Below are 19,870 nucleotides of genomic sequence, written 5' to 3' on the forward strand. Positions count from 1 at the left end.
GGACTCTCATTAAACTGACTTGTGTTATGCACCTGCCTCTGAGTCACTGTGGCACTGTGGCACTATGGCTGATAAGAGGTCATGCTGACTGGTTCAGGCTTCCACAACCCCCTCTGGAGTGGAAATGGTATTAACAACAGCAGTGAAAGCAAACACTCACATAATATCTCCCGGGTACCAGGTATACTGTTACAGGCACTTTACGTGGGGTATGTGAACCCATTTCCACTTCATAAACTGGCCCAAAGATGTTAAACCATTTGACTTAGACAAGGTCACAGCTAGTCAGTGGCAAAACCAGGATGCCACTGTAGTCAGGCCCCAGAATCTATACTCCTACCTGCCTCCTTCTCAAGCCCTGTAGATAGATACAGGAAATATGGGAACATATTCCCTGTTAGGGAACAAATACTGACTGTTATGGACTGGATGTTTGTGCTTCCAAATCCATATATGGAAGCCCTAACCCCCAGTATGACTGTAATTGGAGATGGGATCTCTAAGGAAGTCATTACAGCTCAATGAGGTCATAAGGGTAGGGCCCTGGTACAGCACAATTAGTATTCTTATAAGAAAAGGTTGTGTGCATTCCCTCTTTCCTATCTCTTCTCTCTCTCTCTCTCTCTCTCTCTGCCTCTCTCTCTCTCTGTCTGTCTCTCTCTCTTACTCTCTCTGCATGCACTGAGGGAAGGCCATATGGGAGACATAATGAGAAGACCACCATCTACAAGCCAGGGAGAGCGCTCTCACCAGAAACGCAATCAGTAGGAATCTTGATCTTAGACTTCGTGACTCCAAAGCAATGAAAAAATAAATGTGTGTTGTTGAAGGCAGCCAGGCTGTGATGTTTTGTTATGGCAGCCCGAGTGGGAAAGCAGTCAGTGCATTGACTCTAAATCCCTTCATGAGGTGGAACAATGTCAGGCCAGTGCTGCCTTCCAAGCCCAAGAGAGCTGGGGCTCGCATCTCAACTCCACCCTCTCCCAGCTGCATGACCTTGGACAAGTCCATTACTCTCGCTCTGGAAAATGGTGTTAGTGATTCTGGCTTGGAAAGAGCCTAGCAGTGTTCAGGTTTCACTAGCCTGAGTCCCTGTAAATCTAGCTTAGCTTTAAAGGGCGAGTTTATAGAGTTTTTGTGATGTGGGATAAGAGACGACGGGCGGCCATAAGCCTGCTGTGAGGCCTTGAGTGTTGGGCTCTGTAGCTCCAGAAGCCTGCTGAGGTTACAGGTCTCCTGGTGGCTGTGAATGCCCCAAGGCGGCTCCAGGCTGGGGGAGTGGGCCTTGGCTAGCCCATCCCACCCAGGCCATGGAGATGAGAAAGAACCTGGCTGCCTTCCTGCTTCTCCTCTTTCAGAAGCCCTCACCTCCTGCTGTTTGCCAGGCCTTTGGGGCTGGTGAGGAGGGAAGAGGGGACAGTGCAGCCTAGTGAGGCAAAAGGGGTCCTGCAGGGTGGTGACAATGCAGTCTCTTACTGGGCTGCGTGTTCTGAGAGAGCCAGTCTCCCTCTCTGGGCCTGAGATGTGGAGCCCCTTATCTCCCACTCTGTAGGACCCCTGACATTCGTCCTGTTCTGGCCCAGCACTGCCGCTGCTCAGAGGGAAAACCTGAGGCCCAGAGTGGGGGCAGAGCCTGCAGCACCCAGGCTCAGACTCAAGAATTAGCCTCAAGTTGGTCTTCTTTGGGTGTTAGCGCTCACTACCTGGGAACACACCCTAGAGAAGCTAGGACTATGCGTCCTCTGCCTGTCAAGAACACTCAATGGTTGAGCGTCTGCCTTTGGCTCGGGTGATCTCGGGGTCCTGGGATCAAATCCTGCATCAGGCTCCCCCTCAGGGAGCCTGATTCTCCCTCTGCCTATGTCTCTGTCTCTCTCTTTCTGTGTCTCTCATGAATAAATAAATAAAAATCTTTTTAAAAAAGAAAAAGCAAAACAGAGAGGGCTTTACTAAGATGCTGACTGTACCAGACCCTACACCTCTGCATACATGGACTCATTTAATCCTCACTGCATTTTGGGGAGCTGGGAGTCTTCCCCGTGTTTTACAAAAGAAGAAACCAAGACTCAGAAGAGTGAGGCAGCCCACTGAGGATCAAATATCCAGAAAGTTAATGGTAGAGCCAGGGCTTCGACGTGTGTGTGTCACAGGAGCAAGTCACTGTCTGCCATATGGTGGGCATGAAAGTTACTTGGAGACGGTCCTCCTAGCCACCCATCTTCCCAGTGTTTCCAGGCACCTACTGTGGGGTCTAGCTGTGTGCTAGGAATGAGGGGGAAGATCCCCAGGGGGACAAGCCTGTCCTTCATCTGGGTCCCCATTTTCTGTATGAGTAGTTAAGTTGGACAAAATCATGTCTCAGGGTGCATTGACATTTAGCAGCTCAAGGGCTCTGTAACCCCTGTCCTGTAGGATTTTATAGACCTGTAGGGGAGGCAAGGTTTTAACTGCACTTAAAAGCATCCATGTAGTTGTATAGAGCATTACAATCTTGATTTTGTGGTGATGTTGTGAAGATTTAGAAATAAAACATTTCAATTATTTAGCATGTGCCAGGTGTGCATAAGGGACACACTGAAGGGCAACTAGTTCCAGTGACTTCTGTGAGGTGAGGTGGGGAAGCTCAGGGATGGCAGGGAAGATTCTGGAAGGAGATTCACTTCTACCAAGCTCTGGGGGCCCAGAGGAGTTTGGGACGTGTCAGGCCTCTCACTGGACGGGCAAGGATGTGGGCAGCATAGCAGCAAAGTATCGTGGGGGTGCCAAGGTAATGCCCAGGTGGAGGGGTGAGCCCAGGCTGTGAGTGCCCCCCATGAAGGCTGAAGTCCAGCCCTTTGTTCAGTATTAACAGTGGTTATCACCTCATCAACTCCATCCTCAAAATTCTCCCCATTTTGCAGATTCAGGAAGGTATGATAATTTTAGATTTTGAATCTCTGTCTTTCTATTTGTAAAATCCGGTATCTGAATGCTGCACTAGCTCAGGGCTTGGCAAATTAAAACCCCAGAGTCACTGAGCTGTTCTTTTAGATAAGGTTTTATTGAAACACAGCCCCATTCATCTGTTTATATATTGTGTGTGGCTGCTTTTCACTTTTGAGTAGTTGTGGCAGAGACTCTGTAGCCTGCAAAACCTATAATAGTTAATGTCTTGCCCGTTATAGAAAAAAGTTTGCTAGATTAAAAATGTCTGCTAGACCGGATAGCTGAGTCAGAGGATTCAGTGTAGGTCTGAGCCCGACACTTGCTATATGAGCATGGGCAAATTGCTTGCCCCTTCTGAGACTGGCCAGCCAGCTCTTGGGGGCTGTAGTAAAGCTCATAGGTGATGGATGCATGCTGTTTTGTAGGCTGTAAAGTGTTGTACCTTATCACCAGCCTGGCACCTGGTGGGCACTAAAAATCTGCTTGTTGGTGAATGAGGAATCATCACTGTGCAGGCCTTGCTAGACCAGGCTGCTGGCTGCTCCTGGTACTGCAAGGAGGTGGCATCTGGGCCCGAGATGCTGAATGCATCATTGTTCTTCTCATGCAGACTTGGCAGGTTTGAGCATAAATTAAAATTCTTGTGGGGAGTCACCTTATATGTGGTACCACTTTATAGCCAAGTCATTACGGTAATTTGCAAAACTCTCTGGTGTGTAACTGGAGTCATTTGCTTCACATTTGCTGGCTGTGACCTCATTCAGGCTGCCCGGTCCTGCATTTGGTGACCCCTGAGCCTTGAGGACTTGTCCTTCTGGGTCTGGCCTCAGGGTTATCCAGACCTGATCTTCTGGGGATAGAATGCAGGGCCTGACCTCCCACAAGAATGAATAGGGGAAGAAATCATTACGGTTACCATCCTCATGCCTTTCTGAGTGTTTGCTGTGAGCTGGGCACCTTGCCAAAGGCATCGTGTCCATAATCTCATGGGATTGTCCTCACAGCCTGTGAGTAGCTATTAGCACCATTTTACAGATGAGAAAACAATTCAAGAGAAAAGTAAACCAAACTCTTAGCCTAGTCCCAGGGGTGCCAGCCAGGCTCTGCTGGGGATTTGCTGTGTGACCAAGCAGGTCCTTTCTTTCTCTGAGCCTCAGTTTCTTCATCTATTAATGAAATGGATGGGCAGTCAGTCCCAGCCCTGACATTCCAGAATTTCTAACTTGTAAAAATTGACATAGGACTCCTCCATCCTCCAGTTCTCCAAAGAAGCTTCATTTACATCAAATCCAGGTCCGGGATCTGCTCTTGGCTCCAGTGGCACAGGGGGGGAGACATGGCTGTTGGGTGCAGCCCCTTCCCGGGCCCCCCCACCCAGCCTGCCTCAGGGCAGGGGGACCAGTGTGCCTCTCTCATTCCCCTGCCTCTGTAGAGAAAGACTCCATCCTTACTCCCCAGAGATGGAGAGTGAGCAAGGGTGAGTCCTTTGATGCTTTGGGGGACAGAGAACCAAGATGCCTGTGGCCAGGAGGGCCTTGGGAGGTCTCCTACGTGACCTGGGCCTGTGGTGGGCAGTGGTGGCAGCATCTTTGGGGCACATGTTATAACCTCTGGTTTAATTTCCAACCTTTGAGAAAGCAGATGACTCAGGGAAGGGGCTGGCGTGGGCTTTGGGAGCAATTGTCACACAACCTGGGACAGTGGCTTGCCAGCTCTGGTGCTCACATCCCTCTGAAGTTAGGGAGGCTGATGGATTTATCCAGGGTGCTATGAAAGTCACACATGAATGGTCTTTGAGCCCCAAGCATTGTCAAACTATGACCTGAGGGGCTCTGTCTTTCCTCCCTCCAAGAACTGGCTTGTTGATTTATTGTAGGAAGACCTCTTATACTACATCCAGTGGAGAAAAAGCCAATGCACCTCAATGATTTGAAAAGTGATAACTTTTTTTTCTATCACAGAGGTGATGGGTTTTCATCTCAGGTCTGCCCCTTACTCCCTGTGTGACCTTGGGTAAAGCACTAGACCTCTTTGAGCCTTCATGTGCTTGTCTGTAGATGGATTGGTCCTACCAATCTGGCAGAGCTGTCATAAAGACTGGGGTTGGGGGGTCATTGTAATGGTTGGTTGTACTTTGACTTCTCTAAAGGCTCCCCAACATGATCTTCATTGGAGTCAAAGGTGGGAGTGCTTGTTTGGGGGTCACCAGTTGTTCATCAGTTGCCTGAGAGGCAACAGGACAGGCTTTGAAGCCTGAGAGATCTGGGTTTGAATTGTGGCCTCACCTCTTGTAGCCCCTGAGCCTAGTCAGAGGCACCTATCTCCAAACCTGTTTGTCTCACCTGAAAAATGGCTGGAATGAGCCAACCACACAAGGATGGACGGTTAGAAGGATCAATGTGCCTGGTGCCTCAGAAGGGCTTGATAAATGCTGGGCTCCCCAGTACCTTCCTAGGGGCCCACCTTTCCTCACTCTACACATCCTCCTAAGTGAAGGAGGGTTGAGTAACCCAGAGGCCTCCACTGGGTCTGGTGGGTTTTTGAAGGATGCTCAGAGCCACCTCTCTGACCCCAAAGATTCTGGGAGAAAGACCCTGGCAAAACAGCCCCGTGTGATGATTAAGCTCTCTTTGCTCCAAATGCTATTAATGGTCATAAAATTATCCACAGTTTTCTGAGGCCCAGGCCCAGGGTTTGCCTCAATGGGACAATAAAATTGCATGCAGAAACGATTTGGAACAGGGAAAGAGCGCCAAGCAGAGATGGAGCTAAACGAGCGGCAGCCTGCTCTCATTAACTCAGGCCGTTCACATTTGTTACCAGGGATTTCTTTTTAATTAAAAAACAACCAAGTTATTAAAAAATAAGCTTGTGAGGGGCTGGCCCAGCAGCAGCCAGAGCCAGCAGGAGTGAGTATTCCTTGCAGCAGGAATGAGCCTGGCTTGGCCTGGGAAGGTGAAGGGTGCCCGGGCATACAGACTCATCTGAGCCCTTCCCCTGCCCTGAGACCCTAGCAGTGTTGCATTCCCATCTGCAGACCCTAATGTGCTCAACAGGTGGATGCCTGGTGCCTGTCAGAGCTGTGGGCATGTGGCAAGTAAGCACTGAGCGTCCAGCCTCTTGGGCGGAAGGGGCTGCCTTCGGGTTGGGTGAGGTGGATCCTTGAGGATGGGGTTGGGTTTTTGTCTCAGAGGCCACTTATTATAGCGCGGTTCAGAATTGGGGCTTGCGTGTGATAGGCCTGAGCCGAGAGCAGCCAGCCCAGATTCTTAAAGCCATGTGATCTCAGGCAGGTACTGTAAGCTCCTCGAGCCTCTCTCCCCACTCTCCAGCGAGGGCGAGTTCCCTCAGAGGGGCAGTGCAGAGGCTCCAAGGAGACGGTGGTGTGAACATCTTGCTCAGCAAACGTGCTCCTGCTGTAGTTGCCCTCATCCTCAGTCCCAGGGAGGAGTCCGAACCTGGTGTCAGCTGTTGATTGGCTCAAACTAATGGCTTGTCTTGCTCAGAGCAGACAGTCCCTGGACAATACTTGGGCCTGTTAATAATGCCTTATGACATCTGTAGGTTACTTTGTGCTTTCCAAAGTGCTCTTTGACAATAAGAACTTTCTCCATTCCTGGAGCATACCTGCCAGGTGCCCGCAGCACCATGCCGGGGGCTCTGCACCTCAGCTCTCAAAACCTCACGGCATCTCTGGAGACCTGGTGCGGCTGTCTCCAATTTACACCTGGGAGCTGAGGGTCAGCCTCAGGGAGAGATCTTTCTAAGGCACAGACTTGCTTGGGGGTGATTGGGGTTCACACCTAAGTCCATCAAGGCCCCGAAGTCCATGTTTTTTCATCCTTAAAGTTATCACTGGCAGGTGACAGGACAAAAAGCCTGAAAAGATAGTTTCCAGATTAACTCACTTCACACTGTAGAAGAGACAGCTGAGACTCAGAGAGTTCCAGGAAGTAGCTTATAACAACTATACCTAACAGCTTTGTTACACTTTATACAGATTTTCTCAGGGTTTAATTCACCTTCTCCCTCAATTAGTCTTCATAAAAACTCAGCAGCTAGCAAGGCAGGGCATGCGACAGGCTGTCAGAGAACCGTGGAGAATACAGAGGTGTGAATAACGGTGTGCCGCATTTCTGTGGTGTAATGCAGTTTGGGAAATAATGTAGATTGAGCTCTGGTAATAACGAGCAGATACTGTGCAGTGAGCACCTGCTCCGTGACATGTAACGTCTGGACGCTCACCGGCCTGCCCAGCAGTAGCAGCAGCCCCAGCCCAAGTCGTGCACCTTGTCCCGGGAATGCTTGGTGGCCAACGTGAGGGTCAGAGATTGTCAGCTTCCAGAGGCAGGAGCATGTCAGCCTGTTTCAGCGATGTGTCTTGCCCCTAGCAGAGTGGTGGTGCATCGTCAGGGGTCCGTGCTTGTGAAGCAGTCATTCCACCAAAGGAGCCCAGTGTCTACATCTGAATATTGAAGCTTTTGTTCGTGATTCCACTGGTGATCATGGAAATTAAATGACAGATCCTGGGTGCCTTGAGTGCAGCAGGGGTTTAGCGAGTGTGGGCTCAGGGTGGCCGTGGCCCACACTGTGCCCTAATGACTGCCCTCTCCCTGCACCCCGCTGTGGCTGTCCCCACTCATGCTCTTTCCTCTCCCTGTCTTTCTTTGCACAGTGAATGGGAGCTACGGCCACTGCACCCCAGGCTCAGAGAAGAGCCTGCTGGACCTGGACCTTGCAGAGGGCCCTGGCCCCACCTGCTGCCAGGGCCTTTTTCTCCCTGCGGGCACGCCACCACCCCGGGGCCAGCCCCCCGCCTGCGAGAGGCTCCTGCACTTCCCCCACCCGAGCAGGTAGGTGCTCCATCCTCACCCACAGCTGCCTTCTGTTGATGCTTCCTGAAGGTCGACAGCTGAGGGCCTCAGGACCTTACCTGGTCTGCCCAGTTGTGGGATACACAGGACAACTGAGGCACGGGAGGGCCAGGGACCAGCCAGAGGCCAGTAGCACAATGGTGGCTGCCTGGTCTAGGCCTTGAAGTGCCCCTCTCTTCCCCTGCCATGTGGCAGTGCCTCACAAGACACAGACGGTTTTTTTTTTTTTCTTTTTTTTTTTCAGAGACGGTTTGATTGAGGTGTGTTTCCCCATTGCAGAAGCTGGGTGGCTTTTCACAGAGAGTCAGTAATTTCAGAAATGGAAGGTTCAGGGGTGGGATAGGAAAGGAAAACCCGGCTCAGGGTTCATACACACTCTAGTGTCAGACCCTGGACTGACTACTCATGGAGTGGGAAGATGTTCCTCCACCTGGAGCCATCTCCTGCCCTCGGAAGCCTGCCTCACAGAGCCCTGCCTGGTGACCTGCATTCAACGCCTGCGTGTTTCCAGCGATGTCCACGTGTGGACACATGTTCTGTGGGATTGCATCTTAGGCTGGAATCTGCCTCCTGTGGCTCTCCCAGGGTCCTGGCTGTGCCCTGTGCCCACAGCTCAGCCCCAGGCCTGCACCTTATTGCCTGGGCATGCTTGCTGAGGCCTGCTTCACAAATCAGACATCTAAAAACTGGCCCAGTTGCCTGTTCACAATTCATTTTTGTATCCGTCATTTATTAAGTGTCTGCTGTGTGCTGGACACTGTGAAGTGCTGGACATGCCTTAGCAAAGGAAGCAAAGATCTCTGCAACAGAGCTTACTTTCCGGTGAGAGCTTTGGGCAAGACATTACTACACAGCAGGAGGCTGATGCTTCCCACACAGAGCCACTTTCTCTGAGAATGTAGAATCCCTGTGGCCTTCGGTGACACTAGTGAGACTTTTTTTTTTTTTTAAGATTTTATTTATTTATTCATGAGAGACACACAGAGAGAGAGAGAGGCAGAGACACAGGCAGACGGAGAGCAGGCTCCATGCAGGGAGCCCGATGTGGGACTTGAGCCCGGGTCTCCAGGATCACGCCCTGGGCTGAAGGCAGGTGCTAAACCGCTGAGCCACCCAGGGATCCCCCCTCGCCCTGAGACTTCTGATTTACATGTTAGTTTGTGTGGCCTGCCTTAACTAAACACCACAGCCCAGCTTGCTAAAACAACAGACATGTATTTTCTTACCATTCTGGAGGCTGGACATCTGAGACCACGGTGCCCCCAAGTTTGGCCTCTCCTTGACTTACACATGGCCTCCTGGCTGGGGTGTCCTCACACGGCCTTTCCACTCTTTGCATGCTCTTCATCTTATGAGGACACCAGTCAAACTGGATTAGGGCCTCACCCTTACAACCACATTTAATCTCAGTTACCTCCCGAAAGGCCCTATTTCTAAAGACCATCACACTGGGAGCTAGGATTTCAACATAGAGATTTTGGAGGCACACAATTCATAACAAGGAGCAAGCGTCTTTTAGACTTAGAACTGTATGTTTTCAGTGACAGTTTAATGCATATATCTGTTTGATTATCCACTGAGGCTCCCCCAGCAGCATCTGGTTTTTCTTTTTTTTTTTTTTAAAGATTTTTTAAAAATTTATTTATGATAGACACAGAGAGAGAGAGAGAGAGAGAGGCAGAGACACAGGCAGAGGGAGAAGCAGGCTCCATGCTGGGAGCCCGACACGGGACTCAATCCCGGGACTCCAGGATCGCGCCCTGGGCCAAAGGCAGGCACAAAAGCATCTGGTTTTTCTAGGGAAATTCTTTCTACCTCAGGGTAGAAGGGTATTAAAGGGAAAGCTAAAGCAAGTGGGTTTTTGCTTTATTAATTTTTTTAATTTTAATTTTAATTTTAATTTTAATTCAGTTTAGTTAACATATAGTGCAGTATTAGTTTCTGAGGTAGAACTTAGTGATTCCTCGGTTGCATGTAACACCCAGTGCTCATTACATTACGTACCCTCCTTAATGCCCATCACCCAGTTACCCCATCCCCCACTCCGCTCCATCGACCCTCAGTTTGTTTTCTAGAGTTCAGCATCTCTTACGGTTTGCCTCTCTCTCTACTTTTATCCTATTTTATTTTTCCTTCCCCTACATTCATCAGTTTTGTTTCTTAAATTCCACATAGGAGTGAAATTATATGTATTTAGCTTTCTCTCACTTAATTTCACTTAGCATAATACCCTCTAGTTCCACCTACAACATTGTAAATGGCAAGATAGCATTTTTGATGGCTGAGTAATATTCCAGTGTGTGTGTGTGTGTGTGTGTGTGTGTGTGTGTACACACACATACTACATTTTCTTTATCCATTCGTCTGTCAATGGACACCTAGGCTCTTTCGATAGTTTGGCTACTGTGGACATAGTTTCTATAAATATTGGGGTACAGGTGCCCCTTTGAATCACTATGTTTGTATCCTTTGGATAAATACCTAGTAGTGAAATTCTTGGGTTATAGGGCGGCACTATTTTTTTTCATATAGATTATATTTGTCATTTTGATCACTTAGAGCATAAGAGCCTATACCTAGAACCACACGCCAGCATTAACCTGAGCTGCTGCCATTTCTGCTACTGATTGGGCATCATCACACTCCCTCATTTTCCTAAAGCAGAAGAGGGCTCCAGCCCCTGTCCCATACCCAGTCAGATCTTGTCCCTTCTCCTTCCCACTGGATTGCTTTGGGATGAGGACCCCTTCTCTCCTTGCTGCCCCCTCCTCCTGATCTCTGGGCCCTTGATCCACTGCCTAGGTTCCTGGAGAAGATTGCTCCCACTTTGAGAATACCTGCTGCTTCTGCACATCTCTCATTTAATTGTCACCACTAATAAGTGACCATCCTGGAGTGCTTGCTATGTGCCACACACTTTTCATGTTATTAACTCACTCAATTCCCATCTGCCAGAGGGTGGGGAAACTGAGGCCAGAGAGGCCACAGAACTAGTCTGAAGTCATCCAGCAAGTGGTGAGAGTTTCAAGTAACTTTAGCAATACCCTGATTCTGTCATTTCTGTGCTAAAAATGATTGGAGGAGGAGAGTCTCCTCCACTCTGGTCCGTGGAATGTATTATTACATACAGTTTGAGGCTTAGCTTTCACTGGCTTTCTGGGTGACCTTGGGCATGATGCTGTCCCTTTCTGGGCCTCGTTTCCTTACCTGTAAGATGAAGGTAGAAACACAGAGTACACAGGTCCCCAGGTGTGCAGGAAGGTGCCCTGGGTGATCTGGGCCCTCCCTGCCTACCCATCACACTGGCCTTTTGGCTTTGAGCCCAGTGAGCCACACTCTTTCACATCGTCATGCCTCAGCCTTCAGTGGCCCCCTCCTACCCTGGTCTCTTATGTTTGCCAGAACTCTGCCCACCCTTCAGCAGAGTTTAAGTGTTCCCATAAGAGCTGGTCCTCAGTCTCCTCCATGAGAAAGGAAGCCTCTGAAGGGCAGGGACCTGGTTTGTGAACCATCTTGTGTCCCCAGCATCACCTGGCACAGAGGGAAAAGCTTGCAGAGTGACCTCTCTGGCCCTCAGCCCAGGCCGCGGCTCCTGAACCTATGGATGCACAGACCCCATGAGATCTAAAGTCAGCGTCCTGTCCCCTTGAGCCTCTGCCGGAGGAACACTGGTTTCCCCAAGTTTAGCAGCTCTCCTCCAGGACCTAAGATGACAGACAGAAGAACATTGGAGTCCTTGACACTCAGAACGTTGAGGCTGCCAGGAAACGTAATAGTCATCATGGTACATCATGTTACTGGGGAGGATGGGGCCCCTGGCAGCGCGGTGTTGTGGGAAAATCCTGGGCTGCTGATTTAGATAGATCAAGGTTCAGATTCCTGCTGTTACGCTGCTTGCCTCTGAGGGCTTGGGCAAGCTGCTTCGGTTTTCCCAAGGATAAAACAGATGGTGGGCTCTCCCCTGAAGAATTTGGTTATGCATTCAGCAGATACCAGGCATTGCTCTGCTGTGGTGAGGCTGCGTGGGTCGGCCCTTGGGAAGGTGCCTGGCCTGCGGGGTGCTCAGCAGTTCTTTGCTCTGTCCAGGGACTCCTGCTCACAGTTTCCAGAGGCGTGATGGGAGGCGCCTGGGGGCCTGGGGCTCAGCGGCAGGCAGGGCAGGAACTGTGCCAGCCTGCTGGGGCAGAGGGAAGGCAAGAGCAAGCAGGGGGCTGCCTCAGCTGGCCTTTGAAGCCAACAGACACCACAGCCTGAGCCACCCTCTCCCCACCTACTGCCATGTGAGGTTTCGTTTGTCGTATTTGGGTAATTCAGTCACGGGTGCTGTAGCTGTTCTCTTCTGCTGGTTGTTTAGCCTGCTGCTGTTTTTAAATGGATTGTTCCCAACAGATGCTTACCTGGCTGCCCATCGCTGTCGGGCTCAGGATGACAACCATGCAAGGAACAGCTATGCTTTTTTTGATTTTTGTTTTAAGTTTCACAAAGTCACCACTTTTATATCAGATCTTTAAACTCTCAGAGCTTTCTGCCAGCAGTGGTGGCTCAGCATCCCCAGGGCCGGGGAAGGAGGATGTGCATTTGCTGTCCACTTTGGAGTCCATGTTCCTCCTTTCACCCAGTGACCACACTCTGGGCAGGAAAGAAAAGTCTTTGCTAGGTGAGGCAGGGAATTGGTCAAGTGTGGCTGAGCAACAGGAGGGACCTTTCCACAAGCCTTTATCCGGGGCAGAGTTCAGGTCTATACAGGAGAAAGGCACACCCCCAGGAGAAGGGGAGCCTGGCTCCTAGTCCAAGCCCTGTTGCTGACTTGCTGCTCCTGACTGTGGGCAAGCCCTCTGCCCTCTGGACTCCTTTCCCATCTGCGGTCATGGGGTTGGAGCTCATGTTCTCTGAGGGCCTCTAGGCTCTGCCTTTCCCCACTCCCACCCCCTCCTGAGTATCAGTGCTAGGGCTGCCACAGCTGCAGGGAGCCAGGGAGAGAGGGAGGGGGGCTGCAGGCCACTTGGAAATGAGGGACAGGTGATGACCCCACAGTCCCTCTGCAAAGAGCTCCAGAACGGTGGCAGTGATATGGCAGTATGAAGGCGGCCATCCCCTTTCCCCTTGTGGCATCCTCCATCCCTCTTGATCCTGGCAGCCAGTCTCTGAAGAAGTGAGGGTTAGTCCTCGCTTCATAGGTGAGGAAACTGAGGCTCAGACAGGCCCAAGGTCACATAAGGTGTCCTGGTCAGGCTTTGGGCACATAAGCAGGCTTCCTGTTCTGCCCAGCCAGTCAAGGGGCTCCTTTGACCCTCAGTCCAGCATCACTTTGCTGGTGGCTGGAGGCTCTGGTGCCTCTGCCTGCACTTCCTCGTCCTGCATCAGGAAGGCCCCTTTCTAGGGACGTGTATACCACACACACGATGAAGATACCACCGCACCCAGCCTTGCGCATCACACCACCACCACTCCCAGGAGGAGGATCGTTCCAGTATTGGGATGAGGAGAGAGGCCTTGCCCCATGTTGTGCATCTGGGAGTGGCTGAGGACAGCCTCAAACCCTGGTCTCCAGCCTACCCCATGCTGCCCTCCCACCTGCTTGCCCAGCAGCCTCTCCCTAGAGTTCCTTTCATGTAGTCACAGTGTCTGGGCTTGAAATTCTGGGACCACCCCACCAGGCTTGTCCTCAGTCATCTCTGGGATGCACCTCCCTCCCCGTTACCATGACATGTGTTTTAGACCCATAACCCACAAATACTCACTGTGTTTGCTTAGGGCAAAACATCACATCGTGAACATTTCTAGAAATTAAGAGAGATTACAAAAATTAAGATCTAAGGGACAAGTGGGCAGAATTTATTTATTTATTATTTTATTTATTTATTTATTTTAAAATTGTCTGCTTATTTATTCACAAGAGACACAGAGAGGCAGAGACATAGGCAGAGGGAGAAGCAGGCTCCCTACAGGGAGCCCAGTGTGGGACTCGATGCTGGAACTCTGGGATCACACCCTGAGCCGAAGGCAGACACTCACCGCTGAGCCACCCAGGGGTCCCTGTAGGCAGAATTTAAAACAAACTGGACCTGGATGTCCCTCCAAATGCCAGCCTCAGCTGTCTTCCTCCAGAACTCACTAGAAGTCATGGGGAAAAGGTCAGGGCAGACCCTAGGGAGGCCTCAGCAACAGGCCAGGATGGCATCCGGGGCGGGGGAAGGCAGGCTGGATTTGGTAACAGAATGAAACGAGGCTCTTTCCTGGCATCCTCTTCAAACCTCTTACCTTCCTCTAACCTCTCCCAGCCCCGTCCTCCTCCTCTCTCCCTTTTTCCCCCATATTCTTCCCTGCTGACCAGACCTCCAGCCTCCAGCTTCTCTCTCCCTCTGCTTCCAGCCCTCAGCCTCCCCCCTGCTCTGAGCTTCCCGTCCCTCAGTCCCGGGTTCCCTGCCGTCCCCTCTGCCACCGGGGCCTCTCCATGGTGGACTGCCACCCTCTCACGGCTGCTCTACTCACTGTCTTCCAGGTCGCCCAGACCTCAGGCCGCGTATGTGAATGGTGGCCTTCCGGCCACACAGCACATCAAGCAGGAGTCCCTGCCTGACTACCGGGCCATGACGGAAGCTCGCCCACCCCTGTCTGCTCACTGCCGGGCCCCGCCAGCCACTGGCCTGCACGCGGACCTGGACCTGCCGGGCCGAGGCCTCACTAACCCCACACCTTCCTGCTACCTTCTGGGCAGCGACCCCGGCTCTGGCCTGGGTCCCCAACCTGAGGCCCACCTCCCTGAGGGCAGCCTAAAGCGCTGCTGCCTCCTGGGCCTGCCCCCCACCTCCTCGGCCTCGTCTTCCCCCTGTGCCTCCGACGTCGCCTCCATCCTCCGTTCTTCCCAGACAGCTCTGGTCACCTGTGTGAATGGACTCCGGAGCCCCCCTCTGCCAGGAGACCTGGGGGGGCCTCCCAAGCGGGCCCGGCCTGGCCCCACCACCACGGAGAGCCACGAGGGCAGTTTGCAGCTTGAAGCCTGCCGGAAGGGGGGCTTCCTGAAGCAGGAGCCTGCGGATGAGTTCTCAGACCTCTTTGGGTCTCACCAGCCAGGCCTGCCACCCCCCTACCCCGTGTCTCAGTTGCCGCCCGGCTCAGGCCTTGGAGGCCTGGGGCTGGGCCTGGCTGGCCGGGGGGGCACTGGCCGGCAAGCATGCCGGTGGGTGGACTGCTGCGCGGCCTATGAGCAGCAGGAGGAGCTGGTACGGCACATCGAGAAGAGCCACATTGACCAGCGCAAGGGCGAGGACTTCACCTGCTTCTGGGCGGGCTGTGTGCGCCGCTATAAGCCCTTCAACGCCCGCTACAAGCTGCTCATCCACATGAGAGTGCACTCGGGTGAGAAGCCCAACAAGTGCATGGTGAGTTCCCACGGCCACCAGGCTGGGCCCCTCCCTGGCCAAGCAGAGCAGTCCCACCTCAGTCCTAGGAATGGCCTCTGTGGGGCTCCTCCCCTGGGGGCTGGCTATGGTCCCCTGCAGTCGAGGACGGAGGGACCAGTGTGGTGGCAGTACCGCTGTCATGGGGAATCTTGGCTCCTCTCCTCACCAGTGGTCTCATCCCCCATTCACATACACATGATCACACACACTTGTTCAGGTGGTGACGACACACGCTCTGCGGTCAGAGCCTGTCCGGCCAGCCTCCTCTGTTACATGCAGATGTTCAGTGTCTCACCCACCAATAGTCATGTGCATTGTGGAACACATGCTTCCCTCCAGCGTGGGGCCTTCCTAAGGCAGCCTTCCAGGGGAGGCTCTTTGAGCCTTGGAGCAGCCCACAGGCTTGGCTTTCTCCAAGGAGCACTGTGACCTCACAGGCATCCAGCTTTAGAGATGTGGGTCCCTTGGACAGGTTTTAGCGTAAGGCCAGGGTTAACCTATAAGGCCCTGGGGAGCACTGGTGGTGCTGTGGCTGGGGTTGAACCTCAGGTTTCCGGGAAAACACACACACATACACACACACACACACACATTCACACACACACACTGTGAGCCCCTGTCCTTCTGACTGGTCATTCCTGTGTTGTGCTGTCATGGTGGTGGAACTCCCTATCAGAGCCTTTGTTCCTGATATCCTCAGCCGAGCTGCCGTGCCAACCTCCAAGGCCCAGCTACCTTACCAGGAGAGGCACCTGCCTGGGAATGGAAGGGCGGGAGGAGCCGCCCAGTCTTCCAGGGCCCAGCTCCGTCTTTCCAGCCACTGGGGCATTGGTGAGGCAGGGGAGGAAGCAGTGTGTCTGGTCTACAAGGCCAGTGTTATAGGCAAGGTCGAGCTTTCCCAGACTGGCATGTGGTCACCGATGCTGGACCCCACTTCATGAAGTGTTTGGTTTGGGAAGGGGTGCACCTCTGTCTTGCTCAAAGCCCAGGGCAGTACTTGGAGGGGCCACAGTGGAGGCAGGAAGCTTCGGGGAGCGGCAGCATGAACTCCACCCTCCTGGGACCAGGTGCCTGTGGGGCCCCTCTGCCAGTGGAGCTGTGGTCTGGGCATGCAACTGGACCAGCTTATTCAGCTCCAGGGGCCTGGGTCGTGAGGAGGAGGAGGTCACTTTATAGACAAAAGTGAGGGACAATGCATAGCCTCTGCAAAAGGACAGGAAGAGGGAGCCTGTGGGCAGAGGCTGGACTGCGCAGGCTGAGAATTCAACTGCATCGTGTGTCCTGGGATTGAGGACATGCTGGAAAGAGCTGGTGGCTGGGCCAGTCCTGGGGATGCCCCTCTTCGTCTGAGGTGTTATGACACGTGGCTTGCTGAAAGGCATGCCCCTGCCTAGAGGAGGTGACCGGCTGACCACAGGAATGTGAAGGGGCCCATCTCCCTCTGAGGCCCTGGAGCTCACAGCTGCGAAGCAGAGACCTTAATGTCTCCTCTCTTGTGGGGGGTCATCCCAGTGTCCATGGGGGCCTGGTGTGGAGGCCCACACCCTGGCCCAGTGTGGTCAGTGGTGCCTGTGTTGGACCGCAGGGACCTGGGGGATAATCTGGCCTTCCCTGCCCGTTTCCTGGGGAACAGAGCCCTAGTGAGCGGGTTGGAGAGGCCCAGCTTATGCAGTGTGGTCTAGCAATCTCTCTCTATGGTTCTTTCTCTCCCAGTCCTGCCAGGATCTCACTTGATTCAGTGGACTCCTCAGAACACTGGCTTCTACCCAGCTCATGCCTGGCTCTGGGGTCCCAGACCTGGACTTTCCAAGGTCTTTGTCTGCAGGCACCCATGGTCAGCGAGGGGTGGGAGATGGGTGTGGACAGGTTCTGGATGGAGTTTGCATAGGCCCAGGGATGGGTGGCCTAGAAGGCCTTCCTGGAGGAGGTGACATTCCAGCTATGTCTATACTCATCTGTGGTTGCATTTAATCTTTACAAAAGTCCTATAAAACCAAGGTTTTATAGATGAAGAAACAAGGGTTCAATGGAGTCCAGCTGACCTTCTGCTTGCTACCAAGAGAACATTTTATTTTGCCTCCTTAGGGGCTCAGGCTTATGGCGATACTACTGACAAACAGCTTCTCAGTGTTGACTATGTGTGGGAGCCATTCTTTTTTGGGGGGAGGGGAGGGGCAGAGGGACAATCTTAAGCAGGCTCTATGCTTGGCACAGAGTTGGATGCAGGGCTTGATCTCATCACCCTGAGATCATGACCTGAGCCAAAACCAAGAGTTGGATGCTTAGCCAACTGAGTCCCCCAGACCTCCCAGAGCCATTGTTAGCAATAACTCGGTGTGGTCCTCATAACAACTCTATCAGGCAGATACTTTTAACTCCCATTTTACAGATGAGGAAACTGAGGCTCAGACTGCATAATGTACCCCAGGTCACACAGCGAGTTGGGGCAAACGATAATAACGACAGTATGGAGGCTAATAATCATAATAGTAACAACAGAAGTAACTTGCCCAAGGTTGCACAACTAGAAACCATTAGAGTGAAATCTGAACCCACATCTTTCTGAAACGTGATGCCTTTGTTTGTATAGATTGTCCCATCACACCCCTCCTTCTCTGGGGTCCTGGGCCCAGCCCTGCTGGGTGCCATCATCTGGGGAGGCAGCAGAGACCTCCTCTGGGCCCCTCCTCGCCAGCCAGGGGAGCGCACCTCCTTTCTGCAACGCTGGCGCACTAGGTGACCTGGGGGAAGGGCAGGCCCCAGCCGGCACCCAAATAAATAAAATCTCCCTTCCCTGTAAAATTATTAATTTCTCATGACAGGCCTCTGCTACCATGTGCTGTAATAGACAAAGGAATTTTGGACTCGGATCCTCTGGAGAACAGGAAATAGATGAGACACTTTGATTGAAGAGTAAATGGCCCACTAAAATAGCAGTTAATCCTTTTATTATCTTTCCAGCAGCCGTGCGCACAGCTCTTTCATGAGGTAAGCCTTCCCCGCCCCGTCCGACTGAACACTCCGGGCCCTGCAGCTGGTTTCTATTTAGCCTGCGGAGCCTCCGCTCACGCACCAGGCAGCCCTAGGCGCGGCGAGGAGCCTGCTGCCCTCCGCCCGGGTCACCCGTGCTCAGGTGGGCGCGGGATCGGGTCTCGGCTGTGGGGCCCCGGGCTAGACCCGCCGTCCGGCCACCCCCCCTGCCCTTGCCGCGGCCTGTCCACGCCATCCAGAGGAAGCTCCCTAATCTCTGTGCAATATCCTGTTATGTTTCTTATGTTGTCCGGGTTGTCTTAGCCTTATTAAATTTGGGGTTTCATCTGCATTAGGGTAGCGAGGATCCGTCCAAGCCAAATACTGCCGCGACGCCTCCAAGACGTTAACTTTGGAAAGATTAGTTTCTTGCTTTCTTAGGTTGGCTCTCCTAGACAGTTGGGATTCTGATTGTCTGAGACTGCAGAAATTAGCAGGCTGTGTAGTGTGCATTTCTGAACATCAAGAAAGAGCAGCAGGATGAGGAAGGAAAACCTTTCATAACCTTGGGTTTTATAAAGTAACTGTGATAATGACAACAGTCCTTGCTTTTGTGGAGAGCTTTCCCGAAGCTGTGAGTGTGGTGCGGAAGGTGTGTGTAAACAAGTGAAAAGCCAGGGTCTGGCGTCATGCAGACCCATGTCCCCACCTGGGCCTGCCACGTAGCAGCTATGTGACCTCAGGCAGGTGGCTTGGCCATTCCGAACCATAGCACTCGACTGTAAAATGGGATAATAACAGTACTTGCCTTTTAGGACTGTTGTTGTTAGGATTTAAAGAGATGACATAGGGTGGTGCTTAGTTCTCTTGTCCCCCATCACGCTCTATCACATCGACCATCATGACAAGATCATTTACGGCTATCTTACAGATGAGGAAACCCAAAAGAGCCAGTTAGTAGCAGAGCCTGAACTTGAGGTCCAATTCGGACAGCCTTTGCTGTCGGTGAGGTGGGCAGGCTGGGCTGTCACCCATGCCAGAGGCCTTGTCAGGTGTCTGCCAGCAATGAGGAACACCTGCTCTTGTACCACATGGTATCTGCTTAGGGTGACTGGAGCTAGAAGGGAGGAGGCTCTGGTCCCTGCCCTCACAGGCCTAGGAGCCTCGAGGCTGGGCTTACATCCTGCCTGGGTGCCTCTGGTAGCTCTGTCTACACTGACCACTGGTCCCCATCCCTTATGCCCCTCTCCACTATTTGCCAGTCTGTTCCCGGTGCCATTAAGGAAATACATCCCCACTGAAAGTTGAGCATTATTGATTGGCTGCAATCAGCCAGCTGTCTGGGCCTTCTGGGAGGGCCATGCCCACCTCCCAGGGTCCCTGGGCATCTGCTCTTCCCCCACCCCACGTCCTGAGACTAGCCCCGTGGGCTGGCTGGGTTTCTGGGCCAGCAGACACCCCTGACTCATGTCAATATCTCCAACTCATTCTTTGATGTGTGAACAGGTGGGGCTGCCTGTCCATCTTGGTCATGTGCAGAGAAGAACCAGGGAAGGCAGACCCTGAGAGGATAGTGAGGGGCCCAGGATCCTGCCACAAATGGGACAGCTTTAGTGGACAGATTCCTGAAAGGGGAAGGTCACCAAAAAATGTTGGGAAAGGTCAGACTGTGGGAAAGTGACCTCAGAGGAGAGGAGA

At 52.5% G+C, this 19,870-nt stretch overlaps 1 protein-coding gene across 1 annotated transcript in view; it reads left to right on the top strand.

Annotated features, from left to right (window-relative positions):
* The window catches only part of GLIS1 (GLIS family zinc finger 1), a 222,646-nt gene that overhangs the window by 129,430 nt on the left and 73,346 nt on the right, over window positions 1–19,870 (top strand). Inside the window, exons 2-3 of the mRNA XM_038537490.1 lie at window positions 7,601–7,778; window positions 14,302–15,181. Coding sequence (XP_038393418.1) covers window positions 7,601–7,778; window positions 14,302–15,181 — 1,058 coding nt within the window. The remainder of the gene's footprint in view (window positions 1–7,600; window positions 7,779–14,301; window positions 15,182–19,870) is intronic.

This window comes from Canis lupus, chromosome 5 (assembly GCF_011100685.1).
Source record: "Canis lupus familiaris isolate Mischka breed German Shepherd chromosome 5, alternate assembly UU_Cfam_GSD_1.0, whole genome shotgun sequence".
NCBI classification, from domain to species: domain Eukaryota; kingdom Metazoa; phylum Chordata; class Mammalia; order Carnivora; family Canidae; genus Canis; species Canis lupus.